This window comes from Molossus molossus, unplaced genomic scaffold (assembly GCF_014108415.1).
Source record: "Molossus molossus isolate mMolMol1 unplaced genomic scaffold, mMolMol1.p scaffold_m16_p_1, whole genome shotgun sequence".
Lineage (NCBI taxonomy): Eukaryota > Metazoa > Chordata > Mammalia > Chiroptera > Molossidae > Molossus > Molossus molossus.
In genome coordinates, this window is record NW_023425344.1 from 35,487,833 (window position 1) to 35,505,031 (window position 17,199).

General features: G+C 39.6%; 1 protein-coding gene across 14 annotated transcripts in view; it reads right to left on the bottom strand.

The window, feature by feature from the left end:
* FRYL (FRY like transcription coactivator) overlaps positions 1-17,199 on the bottom strand; it is a 273,487-nt gene that overhangs the window by 55,700 nt on the left and 200,588 nt on the right. For all 14 annotated transcript variants that reach the window (XM_036257487.1, XM_036257478.1, XM_036257468.1 and 11 more), the window contains 9 exons: positions 15,508-15,676; positions 11,395-11,654; positions 10,099-10,239; positions 6,433-6,601; positions 4,113-4,197; positions 3,494-3,606; positions 2,404-2,554; positions 1,645-1,748; positions 342-527 (listed from right to left, as the gene is read on the bottom strand). In XM_036257487.1, the coding sequence (XP_036113380.1) occupies positions 342-527; positions 1,645-1,748; positions 2,404-2,554; positions 3,494-3,606; positions 4,113-4,197; positions 6,433-6,601; positions 10,099-10,239; positions 11,395-11,654; positions 15,508-15,676 (1,378 nt within the window). The remainder of the gene's footprint in view (positions 1-341; positions 528-1,644; positions 1,749-2,403; positions 2,555-3,493; positions 3,607-4,112; positions 4,198-6,432; positions 6,602-10,098; positions 10,240-11,394; positions 11,655-15,507; positions 15,677-17,199) is intronic.

Here is a 17,199-nt window from a genome sequence, read left to right on the forward strand (position 1 = left end):
TTTTTCAGATCTTGACATTAGAAAGGATCTAATAAATTTCAACATCTTCTTCGTAACGGGTGCTTAATAAATTAAGCACTCTTTCTTTATATCTTCGACTTACATATTCAGAACTTAAAAATTTCTATGACAAAGATCCTTAAAAGCAATACAGACTCAAAACACTTCAAACTCAATTCCTTCCTTTATTGGTCAATAAATAATGTCAATGATACTTAAAATAATAAAACTACATTTTAAAAAAATGTCCTCCAGTATTTCAAATTTCATTTTCTTTACAGCACAATTCCAGATTAATAAAGTGTGATTCTTCTTTCAGATTATGCATTTATAGCAAATACCTGTGAAAGTATAATCTAAGTGTGCAATCTGTTTGACTGTGAGCACCCTGGGCTCATTAAACTCCTTGTTCCTGAGAAGGACAGAAGCAACGGTTCGGATGTTACTGCTGGATCCCATTACTATTAATAAGTGCAGAAGCAGGCGTTTACAATGTTCATACACCTCAGGGTGGCAGTGGTCAAACCCTAAAAGGAATAGTAGAAAATAATCATCAGTAAAGAGAAATAATAATATTCTTGCTACCAAACTCATACTTGAAAGAAATGCAGAAATAACATAAAATATCTTGTGGAAGATGATATACTACATAAAGTTTTCATTAACCTACAACTTGTGCACAATTGTACAATAGACTGCCACCCTATAGAACAGGGGTGAAAAAGGTAAGTTTTCAATATGTTTTATGTCTAAAATGTAATACTCTTAGAAATTAATTACTCTGGTACATAACACTGGATGTATATGAGTTTTAAAAAGGCTAGCGTCCTTTGTGCCCAGCACACACTCAGTCAGTACATGCTTGATTACCGAAGGAATGAAGTAATACATGCATAAATGTGCTTCAGAGAACTTCAGAGAAGATGGCTAACTCGACCTGCTTTAAGACACCAATCCTACAAGCATAAAGGTACTGCCAATGTGACAGGTCCCGTGTGCTTGTTGCAGAAGGCACAGTGGAGTTTCAACTGTAATAATCAGACTGTCCACGATCCGTCTTGCAGGAAACACAACCCATTTCAATTTTCTATTTACTCAGAAAGTTCCTAACCCCAGAAATAAATTAATTTTACTCTAGCACTTCTGCTAGAGGGTCTGTGTATGTGTGTGTGCAATGGGAGGGGCCATAGGTTAGGAATGGGGACAGACTTGTTCAGGGTTAACAGAGAGGCTAAAAATAACCCTACTAGCCCAAGAGAACCACAGTGAAAAGTGTCACAGAAAAAACAGAAACAAACACGCAGAAACTTTGTTAAAACCTACTGTCTTGCCCTGGCCGGTTTGGCTCAGCGGTTAGAGCGTTGGCCTGCGGTCCAGAGAGGCCCAGGTTCGGTTCCTGGTAGGGGCACGTACCTCAGTTGCAATTTGTCCCCGGCCCTGGTTGGGTCATGCAGGAGGCAGCCACTCGATGTGTCCCTTTCACGTCAATGTTTCTCTCTCTCTCTCTGCCTCCCACTCCATGTGAACAATAACAAAAAAAAGAAAAAGAAAAATGTCCTTGGGTGAGGATAAAAAAAAAAACCTACTGCCTTTCAGTTATCACAAAAACATAAAATGAAGGAAAGAGAATCAAATGTTTATTACCTATAAAAATTGCATGAAGAAGAAGATGGAGGTAGCTTCCCCATTCCACCTTCACACTGTGATCAATGATCAGATCAGTCAAAAGGATCACTGCTATGTTACACCTATGACAAATAAGAGTATTATTAATGTTTTACTAGAGAAAATTGTATGAAAATTACTTGAAGACTTTAATATTGTATTTTATGGAAAAAAATACAACTTCTCAAGAAAAATAGAGGAAAAGAAATATAGCCGAAGAAACTGTTAAATGGTAGTTTTAGGAAAAACCATCTACGAAGGGCTCCTTGAAGTCAAGGGCCACTTTCCCTTCATCTACAACCTAAGACCTGGCACACCGCTTGCCACATAGCAGGTGTTCAACACAAGTTTGGAACATTAATAAATTTTCAAAGAATGCAGGAACAGTTATGTTGTGATTCTGTTAAGTAAAATTCAGTTTAACTCAACTCAAAATAATAGTGCCTACTAACATAAAATCATATTTTTCAGATGTAGTAACTGGGTCCCAGAAAGGTCAAGTAACTATGCCAGACACCCAGAAAAGCAGCAGCACAATTAGATGTAATAATAGTAATTGTATATAGTTAGAATTCTGAGTTTTTTGATTTCTTAAAACCTAAACACATTGAACTGATTTGTTGCAGTATCTAAAGAAAGAAGATTGCTTTTATTCTGTGTTGTCAGATAGCATCAAGAAAGCTGAAAGTGTTAAGCAGAATTTGGCTTGTATGAAATAGGAATGACGCTGTAGTCCACCTGTGAAGAGGTAATCCAGGTGATGACGTTTCAGGCAAGTAATCCACCAGTGGTGACCAGCAGCCTCCAGCTGGTGGGAAGGGTAGTGGCTCTCCTTGATTATGCTCCATCACTTTCAGTCGCCAATTAGAATAAAGTGGCATTGAGTCACCTATCAAAATAAAATGATCTCATTTTCTACACCAACTATTTTCTGCCAATATAAGCAAACTCCAATAAGACACCAACTATTTATAGCATTGGAAAGTGATAAAAATAATTTCCCACTATTTTGACATTTGTTTACTAGGAAGACCTGGGTATATAGATATTATTAAATTAAGCAAATCAGAGAGAGAGAGAGATACCAATTGAAGTTCCAGCCTTTACGTCAAAGGGAAACTACATTAGCACTTCCTCATGATTCCTAATTGATGTCCAAGCCATGAAACCACATTATAGGTGAAGCTGCCTTGTAACAGGGCCTTCTGGTAAGTTACTCAATTCTAAATTTCCTGAGAAAGGGCCAACATAAGATTTCAGATTTCCTGAAAAGGAAATCTGCTCTACCCCAGTGGGGCTGCAAGGTGTGGTAAAAAATGCCATCAGGAAATGTGAATTCTGTGTGACGTGGGTAAGTCACTTAACCTCTCTGGACCTCAGTTCCATCATGTGCAAAATGAGGAGATTGGACCAGACCATCTTCAGGGTCCCTTCCCAGTCTGAAGGCTTGTGCTTCCATTTGAGCCCACCTTAGTGTTATAGCCAGCCTGGGTGGATTATTCACTTTGCATTCGCAAGGGAGAACTCGCTAATAGAACAGGAATCCGTGGAGAAAGAGCAAAGCATATTCCATGATGCTTTTGGAGAACTAATTCTTAAGTTCTCCAAATTCTTTTTCATTTATCTGCAGGGAAACTGAGCCTTTAAAACAAAAGTTCCCCACTTACACTGTTTCTTAAAATCACGACATTTCAGACTATGTTGGAACACCACAAGTGGCAGTTAAATACTCTACTTAAAAACAATGTACTGGAAAAAGATATTAGCATTAATATAGACAATACACCTCGCCATTATAGTTATAAAGAAAACATTTGGAATGGATTACTTTTTTCTTCTTCATAAGATCCTCCAGAGCTGCTACTGTATCGAGATTCTAGTCTGTGATGTTGACGATTTAAATGACTGTTTAGTCCACTGTAGATGTCTAGGTGCACATAGCTACGGGAATGATCACTGGAGTTAGTTACAGTTCACGGTAAAACAGCATTTTTACTTTATGTTAAACTCTCTATGTTAAAAAAAGAACAGTACACAAAATATTAACAAAAGTTTACCACAATATATATTAATTTCCACCTCACAATTCAAAAGCTTAAGCTATTAAGTCAATTATTTCTACCTGTAGATTTTTCTTAAATTGTTGTGATAATAATGTTCTGGAGAAACCTGTTTTATATAAAACAGGCAGAGTAAATATCCATTTAGAAAAGTTTAAAAATGTAAGCAACACAAAAAGTGACTGACCACCAGTTCCTCCCTTAGAGCATATTAAAGAGTCTACGTGTCAGCACCTTTAATGCTGAAACAGTCGATATGGAAATATATTTTTTCACTAGAATTCTAACACAATGAATACACATTCCAATGCAGAAATGATCATATATTCTGATGACACTCAGAATCTGTCAAACTGAAAGGCTGATGAAGAACAGAGAAGTACTTACCTCTCTTCAATATTCTCTTTTATGGGCTTATTATCAGGATTGCTATCTGTGGGAGCTACCATTGTATTGCTACTGGAAGTAGTTCCTGTGATCAGAAATAAAACAGTATCTGTGTATGTAAAACCCAGAATAACTCAATAAAAACAAAAGACATCAAAGTATAGATGTCTAAATGCTACTAAAATGAGAACAAAGTAACTTTTAAAAAGGAATGTTTTTAGAATGACCAAGAAGGAAAAGAAGACAATAGCAACAGAAGTTTGGATGCTTGAAAAACATATGGACAAGAAGTAAATTAAGTGTTATGATGTCCGAGTCCTAATCTGGTAGTGGAAGAAAGCAAGAAGCTTCCACGTCTATATTGTTGAATCCCCAAAGGCTCAGAAATTAGTGGCCTCAATTACCACTGGAAGTAGGGGGTGAAGGTGGTACTAAAAATGGCAGAACTGGTTGAAAATCTATTGCAGAAGTAGGTGGTTCCCAAGAGCTATCCCCCTGCCTCTTGAAACTGGGTGGCTGTCTCTCTCCACTGCCAGAGTCTTTTCTGATGAGACTAAACCAGAAGATTTCTGGACTAGGGCACCATGTCCAAGTGAGGAAGTATTTCACTGAGAATAGGGGCATTACATGAAAATACACATACTAAAATTTGAAATTGTATCTCCTGCAATCTTCTTACCCCATGGGGATACCAGAAAGCTGGAAGACTATGTTGTGTGTATGTGTGCATCTATGGATTACATGTATTTGCAAACACATATATATCCCTACACCCTCTACTGTAGGCATGTGACTAGTCGAGTTTTGCTGGGAAAATCTGATTAGTCCAAGAGAAAAGACCTATAGACACTTGCATCAGTGAGATCACCAACAACAAATGACCAAGTCAACAAGTTCCATACATACCTACAGAATATCCAACCAACTCCACTCTATGAAAAGGCAAATCAAGAATTGGTAGACTATTTTTTTTATCCTCACCCAAGGACATTTTTCGATATTTTGGGAGGGAGGGAGAAAGAGAGAGAGAAAACATTGATGTGAAAGGGACACATCGAGTGGTCGCCACCCACATGACCCAACCAGGGCTGGGGACAAACTGCAACCCAGGTACAAGCCCTTAGTGGAAACCGAACCTGGGTCTCTCCAGACCGCTGGCCGATGCTCTAACCACTGAGCCAAACCGGCCAGAGCAAGAACTGGTAGACTTTTGAGGAAAGCTTTTACTAAGACAAATCAAAACAGACAGCAATACAGAGAAAACAGGAACTTTTGCTGGGAGGAGAAAACTTTATCAGATGTGGAAGCAGATAGTTCAATCATGAAATAAAAACAGAGTTACTGAAGAAAGTCTAATTTAAAAAAAAGTACAGCCCTGGTCGATTTGGCTCAGCGGTTAGAGCGTTGGCCTGCGGTCTGGAGAGAGCCGGGTTCGGTTCCGGTAAGGGCACGTACCTCGGTTGCAGTTTGTCCCTGGCCCTGGTTGGGTTGTGTGGGTGGCAGCCACTCGATGTGTCCCTTTCACGTCGATATTTCTCTCTCCCTCCCTCCCACTCTATCTGAACAAAAAATGGAAAACATGTCCTCAGGTGAGGATAAAAAAAAATAATAATAAAAATTTTTAAAAAGTACAGAATTAAAGACATTCTGGAAGATATGGAAACCTCAACAGAAGCATTATTAGAAATCCCCTAAAAATGTAGAACAAAAAGGCTGAGATAAAAATAGATGACAAAAAAAAATTATAAAGATATAATTAAAATATTTCTAATTATACAGATAATGTAATTAACATGTGAAAAAACATTTTAATAAACTGAGTGAAAAAGAGTTTTAATAAAAAGTTAATCTACAATAGCTCAGATATATCAATCTTCACTGGAAGTTATTCCCTCAGGGACAAGTTTCTTCAATTCAAAATATTGTAATAGCTATAATATGTGTACATATATACATTCAAAAAATGGATACTGTATAATATATGCTCAAATGATTAAATATAAAATTACAGAGTAATTTCAACAAGTAAGCATTTTCTATAACATTAATTATATTCATTAAAATGAACATAAGAATATATAAATCTATATTGTGGTTTCTGAATAAGTATATAAATATGTTTCCCTCTCCAATATCAAGAATCCTTACATTGTCAAATTTCTTTACTCGTATGAGGATTTACAACATCTTATCAAATGAATTACCATACATGACTCATGTTTGCTTCAGTTTTGATGTTTAAAGTGAATGCTTCCTACAATGAACCATTAGGTAAAGCCTCTCTTTGGAGACAAAGTAGTTATTTTAAATAACGCCTCACCTGAGGTGACAGAAGGGATTCTGTAGCTGGAAGAGATCCGGTAATACGGGGGGTTGTCCGTGTGAGTGACTCCGGAACTGACGGGGTCGGTCAGCTGCAGCTCACTCACCAGTTCTTCTAGCAACTGCATTGTTTTGTCTCTACCTAAATAGACAATAACTTTCTTCACCTGTCACAAAGAAAGCATTCAGAAAAGAAAAAGCAACATTTTTATTTTATAAATGTGTCTTGAGACAAATTTTACCAGAGTAAGTTCCAATTTAAGTGGTAGATGAATAAGCACAATTTAAATTTGAATACAACATTGATTAGCAATAAGACATTGATTAATCAGCTTTTTAAATACTATTTCCCTCTAACGCTCAACATTATAGCTTATTAGAATGACCTGAACATACTGTTTAATGGTTTCCACAACATTATCTACTTCCTTTACATTTTTGCTTTTTTTAAAAAAGAAAAGCATCTGGCGGCTGTGGCTCAGTGGTTGAGCATTGACCCATGCACCAAGAGGTGGCTGGTTCGATTCCCTTTCAGGGCACATGCCCAGGTTGTGGGCCCAATCCCCAGTGGGGGGCATGCAGGAGGCGGCCATTTGATGTTCTCTCTCATCAATGTTTCTATCTTTTTCTCCTTCTCACTTCTCTCTCTCAAATCAATAAAAGGAAAACAAATTAAAAAAACAAACAAACAAAAGATAATTGTTTTCCTATAAATCACTTTATTCTTTAATGGAAAAAATTTCAATTAATATCATCCCAACCTTTCCTCTTATTTTTAGTGAGGCAGCCTTCAAACACAGGACTTAGATTTTTTATCCTCACCTGAGGACATTTTTGCATTTATCTTCAGATAGAGGGGGAGGAAGGGGGGAGGGGGAGAGAGAGAAAGAGAGAGAGAGAGAGAAACATCGATGTGAGAGAGAGACATGGAATGGTTGCAACCCACACGACCTCAACTGGGGCCGGAGACAAACTGCAACTGAGGTATGTGCCCTTGGCCAGAACGGAACCCGGGACTTTCTGGTCCACGGGCCAATGCTCTAATCACTGAGCCAAATCAGCCAGGGCCAGGACTTAGCTTTTATTCTGCCTTCTCATTCTCTATATTCAACCCAGCAGTATAGAGTAGTGATTAAGAAAGGATCTAGAACTCAACTGAACTCAAATTACAAAGCCTAGATTGGAATGTAGACCTAACACTTACTAGCTATTATGAGCTGGAAGGTTACTCCCAAGTTTTCCCTTCTGCAAAATGGAGACAATAGCACCAACTTCATAAATATGCACTGTTAAACTGCCTAGTGCATAGTGTGAGTTAATTAGCTGGAAAGAATTTCAGTAGTATGCATTCTATGTATGTTTCTCTATACTTTTACCCTTACTCAAAATGTGGTCCTCGAGGCATAGCCATTATCTGGGAATGTTCTAGAAATACAGAATCTTGGGCCCTACCACCACCTCTAGAATCAGAACTAGAACGATTCCCAGATGATTCGTATGCACAGACGTGTGAAAAGCGCTGCTTTGTATGCCCTCTGGAGAAATCTTAAAGCAAGCTTGATTCTATCACCACAAGTCTTATTATGATGGTTACCCTCCGAAAGCCGACTTCCTACCCACAGCCCCTCACCTACCCAACCTGCTCTGCGTGCTAGTTCCCTGTTCTCACGTGAGTCCCCTGACTGCCGGGGTACTGCTGCTCCTCTGTACCTGTGTTCTGTCTGCCTGTGGAGACCACTGAGTGGACACTGCCCCCGAATCCTGTCAAGTCTTCTAGCCTCACTCTTACCTCCACTCCACGGCCTTCTCCATGAAGTATGACCTGCTCCCCACACACAGACCTGGGCTGGAGCTCCAGGTGTTATGTGCTAATGCTAAATGCCTGTGTGACTTTGAGGAAATTACTCTTCTCTCTGCCTTGTTTTAATCTGTAAACTGTGGTGATGTTAACCAAACTCACAGATTTATTCTGAGAATTAAATAAAATAACGTAGCTAAAGTACTTGTACCATTCCTGGACTACAATAAGAAATTTAAAAAAATATTGTTGTTATCAAAAATGGCTTTTTAGCCCGGCCGGTGTGGCTCAGGGGTTGAGCATCGACCCATGTACCAGGAGGTCACCAGTTCAATTCCCAGTCAGGGCACATTCCCAGGTTGTGGGCCCAATCCCCAGTGGGGGCATGCAGGAGGTGACCAACTAATGTTGTCTCTCATCAATGTTTCTGTCTCTCTCTCCCTCTTCCCTCTCTCTCTAAAAATAAATAAATAAATAAATAAATAAATAAAATTAATTAAAAATGGCTTTAAAAATTTATTGGGGTGACATTGGTTAATAAAATTATACAGGTTTCAGGTGTGCAATTCTATAATACATCACCTGTGTATTGTATTGTGTGTTCACCACCCCAAGTCAAGTCTCTTTCCATCACAATTTATCCCTCCTTACCCTCTCCCTCTCCTCCCTCCCCCCACCCCTGTAAACCTACCTGTGCCCCCCGTATGTGCTGGATGGCAGTAAGTGCCAGGAAAATCAACGAAGCGGGGAAAGGAAACAAGAAGACTCTGTTGGTGGCAGGGCGTTTCCAGTTTTACACAGAATGAACCAGCAAAGGTCTCAATGAGAATGGACATTTGAGGAAGACTCGAAGTAGGTGAGGTAGTGAGCAGTGTGTTATTTAGAGAAAAGCAAGTGCAAGGGCCCACGGCAGGAAGGCCTGGTGTGAGAGGACAGCAAGGGGTCGGCATGGCTTAAGGAAGGGAGAGTATCTGAGTGTGGTCAGAGAGGGAACGTGGGATCATGCCGTTCTGTATCATGCACCCACCCTGCTGTGTGCGTCTCAGTGACATGCCTTCAGAACAATGCTTTCCAGTAATCGAGTTAACTCGGGACATGCTGGGTACAGCAAAGCTATGAAATGGTTTATTTAAAGTAAGATCTGTAAGAACTTCTAGGGCAATGTTCTCCAGAGATAGTCTTTTGTGGAACATAGTTTTAGGAGATGTTGCCACGTGAGTAATAGCTATATCTACATATACACACATGTGTGTTAGCATGTGTTTATTCAGTTCAACCCTCATGTATGATAGTTTCATATTCTCTTAACCTGAGCAGTTTTAAGGATTGCTCTCCTCCCTAGAAGGCAAAGACTGTTTCATTCTTCATTGTATACCTCTTACCAGGCTTTCCCTTGCTTCCACCTTGCTCTATCTAATACCCTAATGCCAGCACCTGCCAGCAAAAACTGTTTCTGGTCTCCACTTCAATATCGCTTTCTCTTGAGCATCCACTTCTCTCATCCTCACAGACAGCTGTGGTTCCAAGGTCATTCAATCTCCATCCTCTGAAATTTTCCTTTACAGCCCTTATCATAACTGGACTTTATTAAGTTACTGATTTATTCATTAAGTAAATAAAAAAAATACATGAAATCTGTATCACCCATCAGATTAAAATGCCCAGAACCCAGAAGAGCACCTGGCTTATAATAAGAGTGCCTGGCCAATATGTGTTAAATGAATCAATGAGGAAACCCATGTGCTATTTCCTGACTGTCCTCATCCTGGCCCTGCTTTGCCCTGCTGGTATACTGATGCCTATACTCGGACATTACAACACCATTCAAATATATATTTTTTTAAGTTAAATGAACTTAATACATACGTAAGGCAAGAGGCTTGGTTCACTATTCACTCCACAAATGCTGATCAAAAAGTGCAAAATTATTTTCAGGTTTTTCGGCCAGCCATCTGCAAGTGTGGTCCACACATTCTCCATCTCCGACCAGGCCAGCTCATCGCCATACTAGGTACAGGAAACACAGCAACACATTTGAGCAAAGACGGTCTATTATGTAACAAACTTATGACAATATAAATATTAGAAAATAATGCTTTTACAGACAACTTTAATCTTTTCTATACTTGAGAGAAATATTAATTTCTTTCAACATATCTAAACATAAATATCTTTACAGTCTTACATAATGACGTTTCGGTTAACAACAGAGCATACATACGATGCTGGACCCATCAGATTACACTTGGGCCAAAAGTTCCTATCTCTGCCTGGCTGGTGTGGCTCAGTGGTTGAGCATCGTCCCAAGCACCAAAAGGTAACTGGTTCAATTCCTGGTCAGGGCACATGCTCAGGTTGTGGGAGGCATGCAGGAGGCGGCCAATCAATGTTCTCTCTCATTGATGTTTCTCTCTCTCTCTAAAATCAATAAAGAAAAATAAATTTTCTTTTCAAGTTCCCATGCCCTAGTGATGTCCCACCGTATGTCACAGTGCATGCACCACTCACGTGTGGTGGTGTGGACAAACCCACTGTGCTGCCAGGCGTATAAAAGTATAGCACCTACAGTTATGTATAGTATGTAACACTGACAATGGTAATAAACAACTATGTTACTGGGTTATGTGTCCACTATACTTTTGATCATTTTAGAGTGTACTCTTTCTACTTATTAAAGGAAGAAGTTTGCTGTAAGACTGTATGCGATGTTACCCCTGCAGCAGCCTCATACATCTCGTGTTTACTGTATCTCTTGATTGTATCCCTTTCTATTCTATGATTTACTCTCCTGTGCTGTACAGGCTTGTAGCCTAGGAGCACTAGGCTATATCTCACAGCCTAGGTGTCCAGGGGGCTGTACCATCCAGCTTTGTGTAAGTGCATTCCATGACGTTCATACAATAACAAAACTGCCTAACAATGCATTTCTCAGAATGCATCCCTGTCATTAAACAGTGCATGACAGTAATTACATGATTTTAACTCTCCCCTCCAAAGAAGGTATTTTATATCTAATGAGGTTTTTCTCAGAGGAGTGAATTTATAATGCATATTTGTTTGGTTATCATAGTATTATCTAATCTCTTCATCTATTTCTGATCTTGTTTACTCCTCCTAACTCAGAAATTCTGTGCAGCAGCTACAAGCACAAACCCGTTTTACCTTTGCTGTCATGTACATCAGATTGTTCAAAACCATTGCAGTGGCTTGTGGGGATCCCCAGCCTTCTCCTCGTAACCAGCGCCTGCTAGTCACCATAAGTTCCCGGTCTTTTAAGGAATCATCTTCATCTTCATCATGTCGCCTTGCTGTAGGCAAAGGTTTTAAATCGACCAGCTCGATGTTGTTCATCCACGGTAACAGGTAGTGCAGCATTACTTGCCTCCCAGCAGGGTGAGCTGTCTGAATCCTCTGGCTTATCTCTACAGTTAAAAACAAGCAAAAAGAGGGAACTAATATCATTTCACTTTCCTTTGATTTGTAATTAATTTCAACATATCAGTCTTAAAGAATAAACAGCCAGATTTTATTCATTGCATTTAAAAATGATGAGTACTCAGCAAGGTGCTCAGACCAGCTGAGTTGCCCTCTTGTGCTTTATGCCAAGTGCATTCTTTTTTTTTATCCTCACCCGAGGACATTTTTCCATTTTTTACTCAGATAGAGTGGGAAGGAGAGAAAGGAAGAGAGAGAAACATCGATGTGAAAGGTACACATCGTGCGGCCGCCACCCACACGACCCAACCAGGGCCGGGGACAAACTGCAGCCAAGGTACATGCCCTTAGCGGGAACTGAACCCGGGTCTCTGTGGACCGCAGGCTGACGCTCTAACCGCTGAGCCAAACCGGCCAGGGCGCCAAGTGCATTCTTAATAAATTCACTTGCTTTGCTTCAACACCAACAAAAATAAATAATAAATAAATTTCACCACCAAAAAAAAAAAGTTATGAGCACTGTTTCTCCTTTTAATAAATCTGTCCTTGATGACACCATAAAGAAAATGAGCAGCTAACATAGATCACATTCTTACTTTTTATATAAAATACCTTTGGTGGTTAAGATTAATACGTTTGTACGCTGTTGGTGGGATTGTAAAATGGTGCAACCATTATGGAAGACAGTATAAGCGACCCTCAAAGTAAAAACAGAACTACCACATTATCTAGCAATCCCACTTCCTATATATCCAAAGAAATTCAAAGCAGGGTCTCAAAAAGATATTTGCATCTCCATGTCCAGAGCTGCTATTCACAATAGACAAGAAGTGGAAACAACCCAAATGTCCATCGACAGATGAATCAATACACCTAGTGTCGTATATACATATAACAGAACATTATACAGCCTTAGAAAGAAAGGGATTCACCTGCTATAACATGGATGAACACTGAGGACCTTATGCTAAATGAAATAAGCCAGTCATAAAAACACATACATTGCATGATTCCACATATAGAGTAGAATGATGGTTACCAAAGGGAAGGGGAAAAGTTATTCCTTTTCTTTTTTAATCCTCACCCGAGGACACTTTTCCATATTTTGTTCAGATAGAGTGGGAGGGAGGGAGGGAGGATGGGAGAGAGAGAGAGAGAGAGAAAGAGAGAAAGAGAGAAACATCGACGTGAAAGGGACACATCGAGTGGCTGCCACCCGCACAACCCATCTAGGGTCCGGGACAAACTGCAACTGAAGTACGTGCCCTTAGCGGGAACCGAACCCAGGTCTCTCTGGACCGCAGGCCGACGCTCTAACCACTGAGCAAAACCGGCCAGGAGCAAAGGAAAGTTATTCTTTAGTGGGCATTAAGAGTTTCAGTTCTGCAGAAAGAAAATTTCCTGCAGACTTATTTCATAACAATGTAAATATACTTAACACTACTGAATGTACAGTTAAAGTGATTGTGATAAATTTTACAATATGTGCTTTTGAACAAAATAAATGTCCTTGTAAGATAAAACATAATCTTTATACAAGGATTAAACTGACACATGGAGAATCTCACATATTTTGTTTCTCTCTAGGGGAAATTCCCATCATGTACTTGTTACTTTTACATTTGTCTCATTTAACGCTCATGATAAACCTGTGAGGTAGACAGAGGCTGAATAACTTGCCCAAGGTCAGACAATGAGCAGGAGTCAAACCCAAGGTTGAGTCCAAAGTCCATGAGTTTTTATGCATTGTTTAATTTATATGTATCACTTTAAATAAAACCTTCTTTCTCCTCACCCCTTGCCTATATATACATGCTACTTATATACTCATTAGAAGGAATGAATACGGAAGCTCAGTGATTTGGAACTTGTCTCTGCCATCACGAATACCTGGGTTTGAATCCTAGCTCTACCCCATACAAGCTGCCTGACCCAGGGCCAACCTGTCAACCACTGATCCTTGAGGGCAACAAGGTGTGGCTCAGTGGATTAAGCGTCTTCCTATGGACTGAGAGGTCCCAGTTCCATTCCCGATTAGGGCACATGCCCAGTTGTGGGCACGATTCCCAGTAGGGGGCATGCAGGAGACAGCCAATTGATGTATCTCTCTCACACTGATGCTTCTATCTGTCTCTCTTCCTTTCTCTAAAATAAATCAGTAAAAACATACTAAAAAAAGGGGGGGGGGCAACAAAAGTAGTTTGTTACATTCAATTCTACTTACTTTATTTATTTATGTTAATCCTCACCCAAGGACATTTTTGCATTTATCTTCAGATAGAGTGGGAGGAAGGGAGGAAGAGAGAGAGAAACATCGATGTAACAGAGACACATTGAGTGAGTGGTTGCCACCCACACGACCCCAACTGGGGCCGGGGACAAACTGCAACTGAGGTACGTTCCCTTAGCAGGAACTGAACCCGGGTCTCTCTGGTCTGCGGGCCGATGCTCTAACCGCTGAGCCAAAGCAGCCAGGGCCAATTCTGCTTTTTATAAGAATCCCTTCTGTTAGTATATCGACGTGATTGCCTCCAGCACAAAATATAAGACTTGGAGCTCTGAAAGTAGCTGAATGTGATCCTGACTGGGAGCGTCAGTGTGTGAGTTTCAGCTACACCAGGCGGCCACCCCAGCCAATGCCAGGACCTTGGAGACCCAGCGGGTCTCCAGTGCTTTCTGTGCAGGAGCCTCCCAGAAGCCCAGCGGCACAAAGCTGGTGTTTGCAGGGCGGCTACATCGCACTGATGACCATCCATGTCCTTCGTGAAAGCCCTTTCAGGACTGTGGGAGTTGGGGAAAAGGATGATCACTGCCATTCACCGGTCCAAACAAAACAGGGAAAGTTCTTGAGAACTGAATGTTAGGAGAATTTGTTATTTCCCCCTTACCGCCACTCAGGTTAATTAAGTACAGTACAGGAAACAAACCGTTTCCATTGCTGAAATAGGCACCGTGGAAAGAAACCCAAAGAAGGCTAAGGCCACTATATCTTGAGCCCGAATGAAAGATCACAGCAGAACCCTTGCAACCAGCCGCCTGAATGCCAATTTCAGTGCATGTCCAATACTCAGACGAGAACAAGATCTTGCTGCCGGTGGAAAGCAGAGAAACTAGCCGAGTGTCTTGTATCATAATTAAAACTTTCCAGTTAATTGGTAAAGAATTATGGGGGTATTTACAACAGTGTGTTCTTCTTTAGGCAGAAGGTTGAACTAGAGAATGCGTAAAGTTTCCTAAATCTGAGTCGTGGGAGACCCAGATAGATATGACATCTTGCCTGATACATACTCTGTTGTTTCAGAAACCTTGGCAGAAATATTTGTTGGCCTGAGTAAAGGGAACTGGACCAGAAAGCAATGTGGGATCCCAGCAACAGTCTTGCTTAAGGCAGCACAGGACCTTGCCTTACAACTAGAGGTCTTACTACAGAAAGAAACCTGTATCTTACCCCTGCATTATCTTAAAGCCAGGCCAGTGTACAAGATAAAACACACATGAGAAGATTCAGAAAGTTCTACATCTACTAAAGAAATATTTTAAAATTACATGTGAAGACCACTCCTACATTTTTTGGTGGTGTTTTCCTTAGTTTGCTTCTTGTTGGGGGTAAAGTGGAGAAAGAAGGGCAAAGTGAGAAGTCCTATAAAGACGCCATTAATAAGATATCAAAATATCATGACAGATCAGTATTAAGGGTTCTTTTTAAAGAAAAATATTCCCTTATGAAATACATGTTTTGTTTTCAACGTCAACTTTCATGTATTTAAAATTTCCTAAAAGTAGTATTTCAGAAATGATTGCTGAAAAAGAAAAATCTACTAACCAGTAGAATGATCATACCTGAGAATATGGCGAGAGTTAGCTCAGGATACGCCCTTGCTAGTTCCTCAGACAACTGATAATATGAAACAGAATACAGATGCGGCAGAGGAGACAGCTGGCTGAGCACTCCATCTGTTCTCTGAACCTCCAATTTGTGAGCATAGCGAAACATCTTCGGCTCCAGGATCTACGGGAATGTAGTGGCAACAATTTAAGATTTCATGAGTCCTCTAAATTTCAGCTATAATTTAAAAAGTAAAATCTTCTCCCAAGGAATATTCCAGTTTAAAAATTATATTGTTACATATGTTGCAAAATATTTCACATTAATTTCAAATTTCCAAGAAATGTTTGCAATAGCTCTGTAACTATAAGGCATTACATTCCTTGTGTTTAATGGCAATGTTTTGGGTTATTAACAAAGTCTGAAAATAACTTCAGCAACTTAATATATAATTACTTGAAAAAGATTTACTACTTTCCACTTCAAAAATATGACTATATGAAACATGTATAAGTGGGAAAAAAATCTTTGAACAGATCTTGGTTAATTACACATTAATTATGAAATAGAAAATTTCTTCTTCTTTTTTTTGGTACGTGCCCCTAGCAGGAACCAAACCTGGGACTCTCTGGTCTGCAGGCCAATGTTCCAACCGCTGAGCCAAACCAGCCAGGGCATAAAATTTCTTTTGATGTTACACTATTATGTAAAGAGCTACACTTAATTTTTTTTTTTTCTTTTCAATTACAGTTTACATCAACATTATTTTGTATTAGTTTCTGGTTTATAGCATAGCGGTTAGACAATCATATACTTTATAAAGTGGTCTCCCCAATATTTCAAGTACTTAGCACCATATATAGTTTTTATAATATTGTTTACTATATTCCCTATGTTTTACTTTATGTTCCCATGACTATTCTGTAACTACCAATTAGTACTTCTTAATCCCTTCACCTTTTTCACCCAGCCCCCTGAACGTTCTTCTTAATTAAGAAAGACATTAGGCCCAGCTGGTGTGGCTCAGTGGTTGAGTGTCGACCCATGCACTTAGAGGTCACTGGTTCAATTTCTGGTCAGGGCACATGCCCAGGTTACAGGCTCGATCCCCAGTGCAGGGCATACTGGAGGCAGTCAATTAATGTTTTTCTCTCACATCAATGTTTCTATCTCTCTTTCTCCTTCTCCCTTCTCTCTCTCGAAAACAAATATTCAATTAGAAGAAAAAAAAGACATTAGGGTGTAATTCCTAAGATGGTTCCTACCAGGATATAACAATGATATATTCAAGCATGGCAAGTTAACTTCCTAGGGTTTATTTCTCAGCCTAATAGAGGAAGATTATACAAGGTTATCATACAGGAGCTAATTACTTTTCACTCAGTTTTCAAGAAAAAGAAAAATCGACTCAGTCTTATCTGAACAGAAATAGTTACACACAGTCCCTAACCACTCAATTTTTATAAATACTGGCACACACAGATGTGTGTAGGGTAATATATATAATCCCTCTACAATACCTTCTGAACAGTTTATTACTTATAGACTCAAATGACCCATTTTATCGTTGTCTTCTATTTCAAATGACCTTCAGGAATTGATACCACACCTCAGTATTAAACATAAAGCTGAGCATTAGTATACTTTCAAGGCAAGAAGAAATTGTTGTGTTTCATTAAGCCCCGAGTAAAAAGATCTTCATTAAC